Source organism: Maniola hyperantus, chromosome 6 (genome assembly GCF_902806685.2).
Source record: "Maniola hyperantus chromosome 6, iAphHyp1.2, whole genome shotgun sequence".
NCBI lineage: Eukaryota > Metazoa > Arthropoda > Insecta > Lepidoptera > Nymphalidae > Maniola > Maniola hyperantus.
The window spans coordinates 8265683-8278866 of NC_048541.1; the positions used below are offsets into that span (position 1 = coordinate 8265683).

Genomic DNA, 13184 nt, shown 5'->3' on the forward strand with positions numbered 1-13184 from the left:
AAAACAGCACAATATTGTTTTACGTACACAATGTTTGACTGCCCGCGGCGCTAAGTGAGGGTCCCACGTCGCTATCCAGGCGTGGCCGTATGTTGGGGAATGATGCTTGTGCGAACAATGACTTTGCCGGACTCATGTTACCGTCTTCCCCGGACTGCCCTCGCACCCACTGCGACGGCGGCGCTGAAGTCGACAATCGGGTGTCTTCTGTGTAACAAATGACATGTTAAGAGTAATGTCCATGGTCGCTCTAAATTTGGCCTACTAGAGATATCTTCTCTATATCAAAAAACGGCCAAGTGCGAGTCAGGCTCGCCCACCGAGGGTTCCGTAGTACATTCGCATTTTTTCGACATTTTGCGCGATAAATCAAAAACTATGATTCATACAAATAAATAAAAATTTGTTTTAGAGTCCACATTTGTTTTAGAAAGTTTGTTTTAGAGTCAAAATTTTCGGTTTTCAGATTTTTCCCCGAATGTCTACAATAAGACCTACCTACCTGATAAATTTCATGATTCTAGGTCAACGGAAAGGCCTACGGTAGGTACCCTGTAGGTTTCTTGACAGACAGACAGACAACAAAGTGATCCTATAAGGGTTTTTCCTTTTGAGGTACGGAACCCTAAAGATGAATCGCTGAATGTGTTGCTGATCGCAAATCTCGAGAACAGCTGAACCGATTTCGCTAATTCTTTTTTCATAATATTCTTTGAAATACGGGGATGGTTCTTACGGAGAGAATTAAAAAAAAAAAAAAACTCCTAATAAGAATCGACTGTTAGGCGGTACGAAGTTTGCCGTGGCAGCTAGTATATTCAAAGGTCAACTTTCGAAATAAACATGATTTTGTTATATTTCTTTATTGTTAAAATCGATAATTGGCTAAGTTTTAGATCTAGAACCACAAATAATTCAATAGTTCAGTAGACGTACTAACTGTAATAGGTTCAAATCCCACTTCTTGAACTTGTCGTGCCTACTCCTGATATCTTAAGCTTTATCCTTGGAGAAGGAGAAAAGTTCGTGCTTTGCCTGCTAAGAAAACGCGATTATAAGTTATCTTATATGTAGTTATAAACCAAGGAGCTTTTAGCCTACAATTATTTATACTACTTCATAATATTATGTAGTAGGTACGAGACAGGTTGAGATATTGATAATATTATTTTTATTTAGGATTATGAAATAATATTTTAAAACAATAAACCTAAATATACCTATTCGTTTTTAGGGTTCCGTACCTCAAAAGGAAAACGGAACCCTTATAGGATCACTTTGTTGTCTGTCTGTCTGTCAAGAAACCTACAGGGTACTTCCCGTTGACCTAGAATCGGTAGGTAGATCTTATAGCTGACATTTGGGGAAATATCTGAAAACCGTGAATTTAGGTTAGATCACACAAAAAAATTAAATTGTGGTCATGAACTAATAATTAGTATTTTCAACTTTCGAAGTGAGTGACTATATCAAGTGGGGTATCATATGAAAGGTCTTCACCTATACATTCTAAAACAGATTTTTATTTATTTTTATGCATCATAGTTTTTGAATTATCGTGCAAAATGTCGAAAAAATACGACTGTAGTATGGAACCCTCATTGCGCGAGCTTGACTCGCACTTGGGCGGTTTTCCATTTATTTACCACTAGCCGATGCCCGCGACTTCGTCCGCGTGGAATTAGGTTTTTAAAAATCCCGTCGGTTCCCACGGGATTTCCGGGATCTTTGGTTTTCCGGGATGAAAAGTACTCTGTCACTCTCCAGAGTGCCTAACATGCGCCCCGCGAGAAAATTTTGTCTACGCATTATCTCGTGTTTCTTCATACAAATAAGACGAGTAAATGCGTAGACAAAATTTTCTCGTGGTGCGCATGTTAGCCTAAGTCCTTATCTATACCCATGCAAAAAAATCACGTCAATCCGTTGCACCTTTTCGACGTGATTGAAAGACAAACCAACAAACAAACACACTTTTGCATTTATAATAAGGGTACTGATGTGATATTTTCGGTCAAACCGAAGTGACTATGCTTCATATAAAAACACACACACACTTAGGGTGCGTGCCAATAATACTCGTACCTCTCTTCATGACAAAATATCGACTTAGGTCGTTGCCCCAGGAGTGATGTCATACTCATACACAGGATCAATAGACTTGACTTTTTTTAAGCTTTGTGGTTCTAATATGTATTCCTTACCAGCCGCATATAATATAAAATCGTTTATTTATTGAAACGAATGTATAATAGTACGCGACAGGTCGAGATGGCAATCGGGGAGGGAACGCCCCGCGCTAATCCTTTGCGGGTGACGTAAGGACGTCCCCCCGCCTCATACTCCGATTGCTATATCAACCTGTCGCGGACTAAGTATCATTATGTAAGTAGGTACTAAATTCATTTAAGTACATTATTAAGTGCGCCGTTTTAGCGTGATTATGAATTAAAAAGTATAAGTCATAGTCGAACCAGAGTCAGAGTACTTACTAACTTAAAACCAAGACGATTTCAGTAGGTACGTACGTTCTAGTTACGGATTTAGAATTCTACTGTATGTTGCATCCGAACTCCGAACTAACAAAGGGAAATGTTTCAGCCATGTTGTGACTAAGCTAGATTTTTTTTTACTGAAGATTTATTCATTTACTAGCTGATGCCCGCGACTTCGTACGCGTGGAATTCGATTTTATAAAAATCCCGTGGGAACTCTTTGATTTTCCGGGATAAAAAGTAGCCTATGTCACTCTCCAGGTCTTTATCTATACCCAAGCAAAAATCACGTCAATCCGTTGCACCGTTGCGACGTGATTGAAGGACAAACCAACAAACAAACACACTTTCGCATTTATATAAGGGTACGGATTGCATTTATTGCATGACTGTAAGTATAAGAGAGATGTTACATAGATTATTAAGTAGATACATGTCACAATCTGCCATGCAATGGCTAGAAATATAATATTTTTAATGGATTTTAGAGACTTATATTTACTGTTTACATGAAACAATTATTAATCAAAGTATTTTCCGTGCAAACCGTAGTTTCAATAATTTTCAAGTAACGGTTGCTGTCAACGGTCACTTGATAATTTTAGGGCAAAATGGCTATCTCTTTGTTAGTTCGGACGAATTATACCTATAGTACTCGACAGGTTGAGATGGCAATCGGGACGGGGCGTGTCCCCACCCCGATTGCCATCTTAACCTGTCGCGCACTATACTTGAGCGTCAAATGACAAGTCCACTAATTTTGGAGCCCGAGGCACAAAGGTGAGAAACATCTTACTTATTTTAAACAAAAGAGTGAGAATATCAAAGTTAGCTAACCTTGACAAATCTGCGGTCATTCATCAAATCCTACTAACGAGATGTATTCAGTTCACACTCACGTTATCACTTATCACTTCAGTTATCACAAAGATGAAGTTACAAGGGCAACTCTGTTCTGCTGCGTACACATAAAAATAATTATGTTGCGTGGGATTATTTAAGGTGGCATAACGATTCTGAAAGTTTTATTGTGTCTGAAAATTATAGGCATCTAGCTGACAACCGCTATCTACATATTATAATAGTCAATTTATGATTGTGAATCTTTTATTTCTGGAATAAAAATCCTAATATGTCCATCTCCAGGATTCAAGCTCTCTTTACCAAAATACAAAATCGGTTCAGCCGTGACAAGATAACAGACTACTCACTTTTGCATTTCTAAAGGTAAGCTTACACATGCAATTGAAATTCCTCAATTCCAGGCAATTTAGTCAATTATGACGTCACGACCACATGAAGCAATTTACTGCAATACCCAGCAATACCTGAAAATTTCAGTCATGCTTTGCAAAATGATTGATCCATACGTGTTGTCGAGCAACAACTGTTGCTTAAAATTTTCCCACGTAAGCGCATCATAATAGAATCTATGGATGCTTGTAATGTGTACCATTTTTATCGTTGGTCCACAAAATACTTACCATTATGTACGAATTATATTATTAAGAATACGTACGAATATTATATTATACTTACTTGAAACTATATTATTACTTACTAGAATTATGGTTAGAATATCGGGAAGGCACATTGACGGGGTCACTCGGCGCGGGAGGTCCTTGCGCGAACAAACTCATTACTGTTGGTCTGAAAATTAATTATTATAAAATTAGGATACAATTGCGTGACCGAGTAAAACATCAGATTACGTCAAGGTTGTTATTGTGAGACACAAACATATGATAGTGATAATAAATATAAAACACCAGTTTTATATAATAATATACCTACCTAATGTTTGTAAATTTAATATGGACTCAGTCTGAAATGAACGTTTATTAATTTTATTTTAAAACCAAACTACAGGCGAGGAATGAACTGACTGATTGTCTGACTGACTGACTGACTGATCTACCAACACACAGCTCAAACTACTGGACGGATTGGGATAAAATTTGGCATGCAGATAGCTATTATGACGTGGAGATCCGCTAAGAAAGAATTTTTGTAAATTCAATTCCTAAGGGGATGAAATATGTGTAGTCCACGCAGACAATGTCGTAGGGCTAAGCTAGTTTAAGTATATTTAAAGCTAGATAGATGTAGAATTGTGATTTGATATCGAATAATACTTAGTAATAAATAAAGTCATATTCGTTAGCACGTGGTTAGCACTGATGAGTCGCGTTTTTAACCGACTATTGCTTTTAGGTAGAGTTATAGCACAAGCTACACGGCTTCCTGGACCTTCATGATTATTTATTACTAGCTGATGCCCGCGGCTTCGCCCGCGTAGATTTAGGTTTTTAAAAATCTCGTGACAACTTTTGATTTTCCAGGAAAAAAAGTAGCCTATCCGTAGTAGCCCGTCCGCGGGATGCAACATATCTCAATACCAAATTTCTGATTCTTTAAAGAATCAATTTCCTTAAAGGGTCCTTTTTCAAGGGAGTCCGTTGAAAAAGGACCCCGTATGGGTTCGAAACTAGTCGGGCTAACGTCGACTACACACGTGAGTAAAGCCGCGACAGATATTACTTCAATTTTATTTATTAGTACCTATAAGAAGTATAGATTATCAATTTACAACATAATATTTGTGTTAATCGTAATTTTATTTTTGTAACTTCGCGAATAAATGGTGAGTCGCTTAGGAAGTTAGGATTGATATAACTTGTAGATTGTAGATATTAGATAAGTACCTACATAAATAGAATGCCGTACACCACGTGATTATCAAGATGAGCAGTTTATGAGTTTCCGTTTGAGTCACTATTTATGGTGTTGTAGGTAGGTACTTGTACTCACGACTGTCCCTAACACAGAAAGTTGTTGCGTAGTGCGTACACACTATTTTTAGGTTCCGTACATTAAAAGGAACCCTTATAGGGTCACTTTGTTGTCTGTCTATCAAGAAACCTACAGGGTACTTGCCGTTAACCTAGAATCATGAAATTTGGCAGATAGGTAGGTCTTTATAGCACACACATAAGAGGAAAAAATCTGAAAAAATAATTAGTAGGTGTTTTCACCTTTCAACGTAAGATATCAAGTGGGGTATAATAAATGAAAAGACTTTACCTGTACATTCTAAAACAGATTTTTATTTATTTTTATGCATAATAGTTTTTGATTGTTATTGATGGTTTGGGGGGGGGGGGTCCCCGGTGGAGAGTCCACCTGGGCGGACGTCGCTGGCTGGGTCGCGGTTGATTGCTTCGGTGTTGTGTTTCCCGTGACCCAGTCGACAGGCGACGCGCAGGAGCGCCGCTGGGTTTTAGTGGGTATTCCGGTCGCCTCTCGGCCGGCGAGTCCCACATACCTTCCCTCCAGCTGGCTAACTGGCTTTCAGGAGAGGGGGATGCGATGCGGGAGGGAAACGCATTTCCCAGCGTTCAAAAGAAGGTATACCCATTATTCCTATTAACGTTGACAACATTACCATAATCGTAAATTCATGAATTTTTCGTGATAGCCCATCAAGCCAATGATATTAGTAATGTGTCCACAATTTGATTTGATAATGCAAGATAGTAGGTAAGTATTCTGTTCATTTAGTATCGTTCATTTCGTTGTGTTCGATAATTACCTACCTACTATTTTTGAGGAATACGTAAATAGAAAACACAGTGTTGTCATTGTTATTTTTAAAACAAAAACAGTGACCTAACGAAATTTCCATTAGAATTATTACAGGTAAATAGGTTCCTACTTAATTTAATACGAATTAAATATAATTACAACATGTAAGAATAAATATGACAGGTAAGTGCCTAAAACATGTATAAATATAAGTAGGTATACGTTTTGTTTAAAATATTACGTAGGTAACAATTAATAAACTCTGAAACTACTGAACGAATTTTAATAATTCTTTCACCATTAGAAAGCCGCTTTATCCAGAAGTATCATAGGCTATAAGTTACACAATACCGCGGACGAAGTCATGAGGAAAAGTCAGTTTTACATAATCACTAGCTGTTTTCCCATACTAGTGTCTAGTGATAGTTGCTCAACAACTCCCTCGATAACTTCGTTCGCGATCTGCTACCGCCACCCGCCGTCGCCAGCTTATTTACATAATCACCTGTTTTCTGGCTGTCTTCCCATACTGGTGATAGTTGCTTGCTCGTCGACTTCCTCGATGACTTCTTTCGCGATCTTCATACTACCGCCGCCCGTCGTCGTCGCCGGCTTGTTTAGCGTTGGGTTACTGGCTGATATCATGAACCGTGTTCCTACAAACAAGATCCCCCGTTAATCCCAATCCTTGGATATCTTAAAAGTTTTTAATTAGGGGAAAGAAATATTTTTTAATAAAACGTGAAATAAAAAACGAGTCGGTATGTAAACATAGCTGAAGCTGTGTAGCTTTGCAGTACCTAGCTATTTCATTTCACAAATGTAGCCTATGTATACCTATACCCTTTGCTTTGTAATTTTGAATATAACAAGCAAAAAATTTTACCAGTCCAAAAAACGCCATTTGTGATTTCTATGCGATGAATAAATAGACGCTTCGTTACGACTAAGAATACCGAACAGAATATCCAAAAAAATATAATTTGGTGAATTTTTGCTACCAAGGGTTTTTTTTCTATTTTATATGTCACTAGATGATACTTGCGATTTGGTCCGCGTGGATTAAGGTTTTTAAAAATCCCGTGAGATTTGGGAACTCTTTGATTTCCTGGAATCAAAAGTAGCCTATGTCCTTCCCTTCCCCGGTATGCAAGCTATCTCTGAACCAAATTTAATCAACATCGGTTAAACGGATGAGCCGTGAAAAGCTAGCAGACAGACAGACACACTTTCGCACATATAATACTAGCTGCAGATGCCCGCGCCTTCGTACGCGTGGATTTAGGTTTTTAAAAATCCCGTGGGAACTCTTTGATTTTCCGGGATAAAAAGTAGCCTATGTCCTTCCACGGGATGCAAGCTATCTCTGTACCAAATTTCGTCAAAATCGGTTGAACGGTTGAGCCGTGAAAAGCTAGCAGACAGACAGACACACTTTCGCATTTATAATATTAGTGTGGATAGTATGGATTGGTATTGATTTGCAAATTTGCAATCAGATAGCCATGTTATTAACTAGGTATATATAAAAGAACATTCCTATTGTTCAATTAATAGAACAAAAGCAATAAATAGGTATCAATTAGTGCTGTTTATTATTATGTACTATACTAGGTATCTATACTAATTGTACTTACAGTACGCGACTGGTCGAGATGGCAATCGGTGAGGGAACGCCCCACACACCCGCACCGCCCCCGCGCTAATCCGGTGCGGGTGATGTGCGGGGCGTCCTTCGGCCTCATACCCCTATTGCCATCTCAACCTGTCGCGGACTATACATACGTTCATGTAAGTATTAGTAGTATCTACAGAAGTCATACTTGACCGCGTTTGTTAATTTTCCTCTTCTATTTAGCAACCTAACACGCCATTTCTTGTTTTTTTAAGTACTTTATGATACAAATACATAACCTTAACATACTTCGTTCATTCGCAATGAAAATTTACCAAAACATCTATCTTTGAAATGTAACGCATGTTTGTGTAGACTAGAATATAATATAATTATTTATTGTCTATCCGGTATATCCGATGCTGAATGTAGGCACCTACTTAGAACTTCTATGTTTAGCCTGTTTAGGTAAAACTGATAGTGAAAAATTGCGACAAAAAAATATTAGGTCGCGTATCCCTGTATATTATATTATATTATGTAAGCAGTGGCGTGCAGGTTATAGAGGCATTAATGCACTGCTTACCCCAGCTGTAATAGCTCAATGCATATTTTTCATTATGACCTGCCAGTAAACAGGTTCCTACCTAACTAATGCCTACCCTGGCTTCAAACCCTATGCACGCCACTGTATGTAAGGTATTTATGTTCACTGCTTTTAACTTGCAACTCTATGCATTAATCCTATGAAGATTCACCTAACAGAAATCATAGGTTTTTAAAGTACCAAATTTCGTCAAAATTGGTTGAACGGATGGGCCATGAAAGGCTAGCAGACAGACAGACACACTTTCGCATTTATCATATCTAGTATGGATTAATTTATACAGCGATTGTAATTCAACCACTTACCGCCATCCGTCTGTGTCGTGACCGGCGTAGAAGGAGTCTGCCTCTCATCCTTTGAAAACAATCTCTTCAACATTGAAGTGACGGAATTTGCGCGAGTCATAGGCGTTTGTTGCAACGACGCCATGGAATTGCTCGAACCCATAGAATTCCTGTCTTCTTTCTTCCCTCGCTTACTCCCCCGGGTCACGATAAAGTGAATCCCTGATTGTGCGTCGTCGTTCATTTGTAATTGCTGTTATGGAATAGGAATGCGTATTAATTACTCTAACAGTTGAATTCGTTTCAAGGATATGAACAATATTATTATGATTTTTTTTATTTTTTTTTTGATAATGATTTTAATGAGACTTTGTAAAAAGGTAGGTATATAAGTAAATTAGTTGAAACAACAACAATTTTTCAGACGAGACTCGACAGTAAAGAAAACACGTATATTATGTTATACATAGGTTAATGGACGCCATTTCTGTTGTTCAAAAATATACATATTTTAGTTGAACAATTGACAGAACTAGTAGATTTAAGGACGTTACTTTATAAATATAAATTTGAATCAAAATGATTCCCTCTTAGTTATTTAATCTATGAGTTCGATTGAGAATCAACACCGAGCACCAATTTACAGCAAACATTTATAACATTAACTTAATTTAAAGTAGACAAAATAGAGTTTACGCACAGATTAGTTGCTATTCTATGATTAGTTAGACGACATAAGCAGAATGTTAATCGAATAGGTACAGTACGCGGCAGAAAGTAGTGTACATCGACCTTTAGAAGGAGATAGCAGATTTGTAGAGGAATGTCTCTATCGTTGAGACCGACAAAACGTCATATAAGTATGAGTGACAGAGACAACACTCTACAAAGCCAAAATGTCACTCTAAAGGTCGATGTACATTACTTTCTGCCGCTTACTGTACATAGAGTTTTTAGTTTTTAGACATACGAAGAGAAGTCGTTTTTAGACATACGAAGAGATAACGTATCACACATAGAATAATACATATAATTAGGAAACTAAAATTAATTAGGTTGTCGATCAATGTGATGCAAGTTAGTAAAAAATACAAAGATAAATTCGGATATTCTCGTTATTATATTATGTACTTAGTCTAAAATTATCTACATGCTTCATTTGCCATTAGTGAAATAAAACATGCGTTAAATATACATTAGTATCGGGTCCATATTATTATTAACGTTAAAAGGGCTGCCAAAGATTGCATTAAGTTGTATGTAGCTAAACCGTTATTTTAGCTCATAAAATAAATCTTTTTAATGCTACCTAAAGTAATAATTGATTATACACACCTACCACGACCTAGCAATATCTACTTATAGAATAAAATTACTAATTGTCTCAGAGACCTTTAAACCTTATTTTTTAACCAGTAACCGCCCAAAAAGGAAATCTATAATTAATTATTTGAATACTCACGTAATACAAGCCATTGATACAAAGATTCCGTAACCCATACCTTGAAACTGAAAAGTAAGCTATAAGTAGGGGAAAACACTATATTGGCAACCCTTAACACCGACACACTGCAAAGCTCCATGTAACCCCGGTCGTAGATAGAACGAAAGATGATCAATCAGGCAATCACTATTAAATTATAATAGAATGAGCTGAATAACTATGTTATTATGGCCGTAAGTCGTAACAAGGTAGTAATTATTTGCAATTCGGAGGAAAACCGGGATTTCCAGCGCACTCAATATCAAGAATAATAATTATAATATTGGCGTAGTAGTACTTGTTACACATATCCATACTAATATTATAAATGCAAAAGAGTGTCTGTCTGTCTGTCTGTCTGCTAGCTTTTAGCGGCTCATCCGTTTAACCGATTTTGATGAAATTCGGTATATCTATATATAGCTTGCATCCCGGGGGAGGACATAGGCTAATTTTGATCCCGGAAAATCAAAGAGTTCCCACGGGATTTATAAAAACCTATATCCTCTCGGACGAAGTCGCGGGTATAAATCTAGTACTTAATATAAAAAATTGTTTAACTCTAAATATAACAATATTTCGTAATACTTAGTTATACCTCCTCAGTAATTCCATGAAAAATGAGAGTCACTCATGAATCATGAATCATGATGAACATCCGTTACAAATTACAACCATTATGTAGTATTGGGTAAGTAGCTGAAAAACACATTCGTTCCACCTTCGACCGGCCTGATTTCCGAGCGTGCAGCATGCTTAAATAACGGGGGATTCTGACCTCTGGCGGCGCGAACTTGTAACTCACGGTGTTGGACGGGACCATCTCGTCGATCTTCACGTTGGAGGGCGCCACCGTGACCATGCTGCTCTGCCGGGGAGGTACCACCACCCGAGCCGTGGAAGGTTCAGGATGCTCCTCCCGTTGGTTCTCAGTGGCGATCGTGTACGGCAGCTCGGACGGGAACACCTCGTCCCAGTACTGATCCTTGATCAGCTCCGGGTGCTCGTGGTGCATTTCGTCCACAATCATGTATGATACCTAAATTAATTTAAAAATGTAGTTACTGGATTCGATTCATGGGCTATGGTCATGGTTATTCAATATTTATTGTTTGCAAACACCGACTCAAACTGGTAATTCTTTTTAGTCATTTGCGGTTTCAGACTAATACTAAGTAAGTACTGATTCTGAGCTCAACCTAATTTTAGAGTATTCGCATACTCTTTTTACTAATGTAATATGAAAAGGACAGAGGCAGTTTGACAGTTTAAAATTTTATTTTTAGATGGTAAACCCGTGATTTTAGCGCAAAGTCGCTGCACTAAAATTTCTTTAAATGTAAAGTTCATGTTCTGTCCCTTTTTAACATTGTTAAAAAGAAAAAGATGCAGATACTCTAAATTTAGTTTAGAGAAAGACAACGGAATCGGTGTAAGTACCTAATATTAGACATAGGCGCATAGTTACAATTTTCTTTTTGTACTAGTTACTGTTGATCCCGCTAAACAAACATTGCAAAGTGTTAACTTTGAGAATTAACATTAGTTTTATAATGAAGCTTTACCTGCAAATCTCTGTCAATCATCCAGTTAACTTCAAAGTCATCGTCATCCTCGCCGAAGGGGTTTATAAGTGACTCCGCTACTTTCAGCCAGCCCATATAGAAGAAGAATTCTAATGTTGTGAATACAGGAAAATAAAGGTCTATATTGCTTATATAGACTGATGAGCTATGCGATTGCAGTTTGTTATCAACCCACTGGCTGCCCAGCGCGGATGTAATAAAATATGAGTAAACAGCAATGGTAACTACCTGTAATAATATTACAAAAGTTGAAAACTAAAACCCGACTACGATCGTCTTGAAATATTATAGTAAAGTTGGGTCACTGTCGCTTGGTATATTTCAATAGTATACTATATTTATATTTATGAATTTCTTTTTCATTTTCATTTTTTTCATTTTTTCCTCTTTCATTTGACATCCCACTCGATACAACAGCAAAAAAAAAAATTTTAAAGACCCCCACTTTTTTGGATGTAACATGTAACATCGTCAGATCGATTTTGTTCTTATATAATGTAGCCTATGTCACTTGAACCATAACAACGAATTAATTGACACCTCTTTCATTAAAATCGGCCCAGTAGATGCTACAGTGGAACACACATAGATACAAACCTAGATACATACATAGACTGCCAAAATCATAACCCTTCCTTTTGGCTTTGCCGTAGTCGGGTAAAAAACCACGCCGCACCTATAGTTTCACTGTATAAAACGTTAATGACCAAATTTTATCACGGACCCCATTAGCTTACGATTGTATAACACGCAAAGGCGCGTCTTTCGTTATTTTCGGATTGTTTCAAGCTTTTTAGTCTAATCGTTGCTGGGCCTACCAAATCTACGAGTATGGAAAGAAAGAAAATGCATTTATTTGTTGTTGGTGTCACAGATAAAATCAAAGTAGGTACAAAAATGTAACATTTCCATCTGTGACACCACCCCAAATTGGTGTACAGCTCAGCATAATGTCTTGCATCATTTATGCGATTAGGATAATTTTCATGTTCTATTTTTTTAAATACTTTTAGGAACATTACTTGCTGTATTATTAATGGATGATGATCTAATATAACATTTAATAGAGTAAATTTTTCAAACGAACTATGTACTGGAGTAAATCACTTAAATTAGGTAAGTAAACAGTAACACCCACCTGTGTATACACTAATGGAACGCTTATAGTATCGTAACTTAGTAATAGACCCGCTTGTCCTCTAAACTTATTCAATTCGTCGATTATAGTCTTCACGGCGAAATCGTCTCTTATCCTGCCCTCCTTGCGGGCTCTCGTCACTATACTTGTTGCCCACACTATGGGTAACCTAAAAATGTTATTTTCTTTTGAATATACATAAGTAGGTATTTAACATAAAAAGTGTTTAGGTGTAAAAATATCCTACACCCAAACTTTGCTTTCAAAATTATGAAACAAAAAACGAACATTACTTACTCAATTAATTAAACATTTTTCGAATCACGAACGATTTACTATTACAAAGAAAATATTGAATACTAGATGATACCCGTGCCCGTAACTTCGTCCG

General features: G+C 37.2%; 1 protein-coding gene across 4 annotated transcripts in view; it reads right to left on the bottom strand.

Annotated features, from left to right (window-relative positions):
- The window catches only part of LOC117983283 (bestrophin-4-like), a 34087-nt gene that overhangs the window by 1500 nt on the left and 19403 nt on the right, over positions 1-13184 (bottom strand). For 3 of the 4 annotated variants that reach the window (XM_069498998.1, XM_034969779.2, XM_034969781.2), the window contains 7 exons: positions 12794-12962; positions 11635-11883; positions 10848-11108; positions 8608-8839; positions 6586-6736; positions 4057-4145; positions 28-207 (listed from right to left, as the gene is read on the bottom strand). In XM_069498998.1, the coding sequence (XP_069355099.1) occupies positions 28-207; positions 4057-4145; positions 6586-6736; positions 8608-8839; positions 10848-11108; positions 11635-11883; positions 12794-12962 (1331 nt within the window). The remainder of the gene's footprint in view (positions 1-27; positions 208-4056; positions 4146-6585; positions 6737-8607; positions 8840-10847; positions 11109-11634; positions 11884-12793; positions 12963-13184) is intronic. The other variant, XM_034969780.2, reaches the window with a different exon arrangement.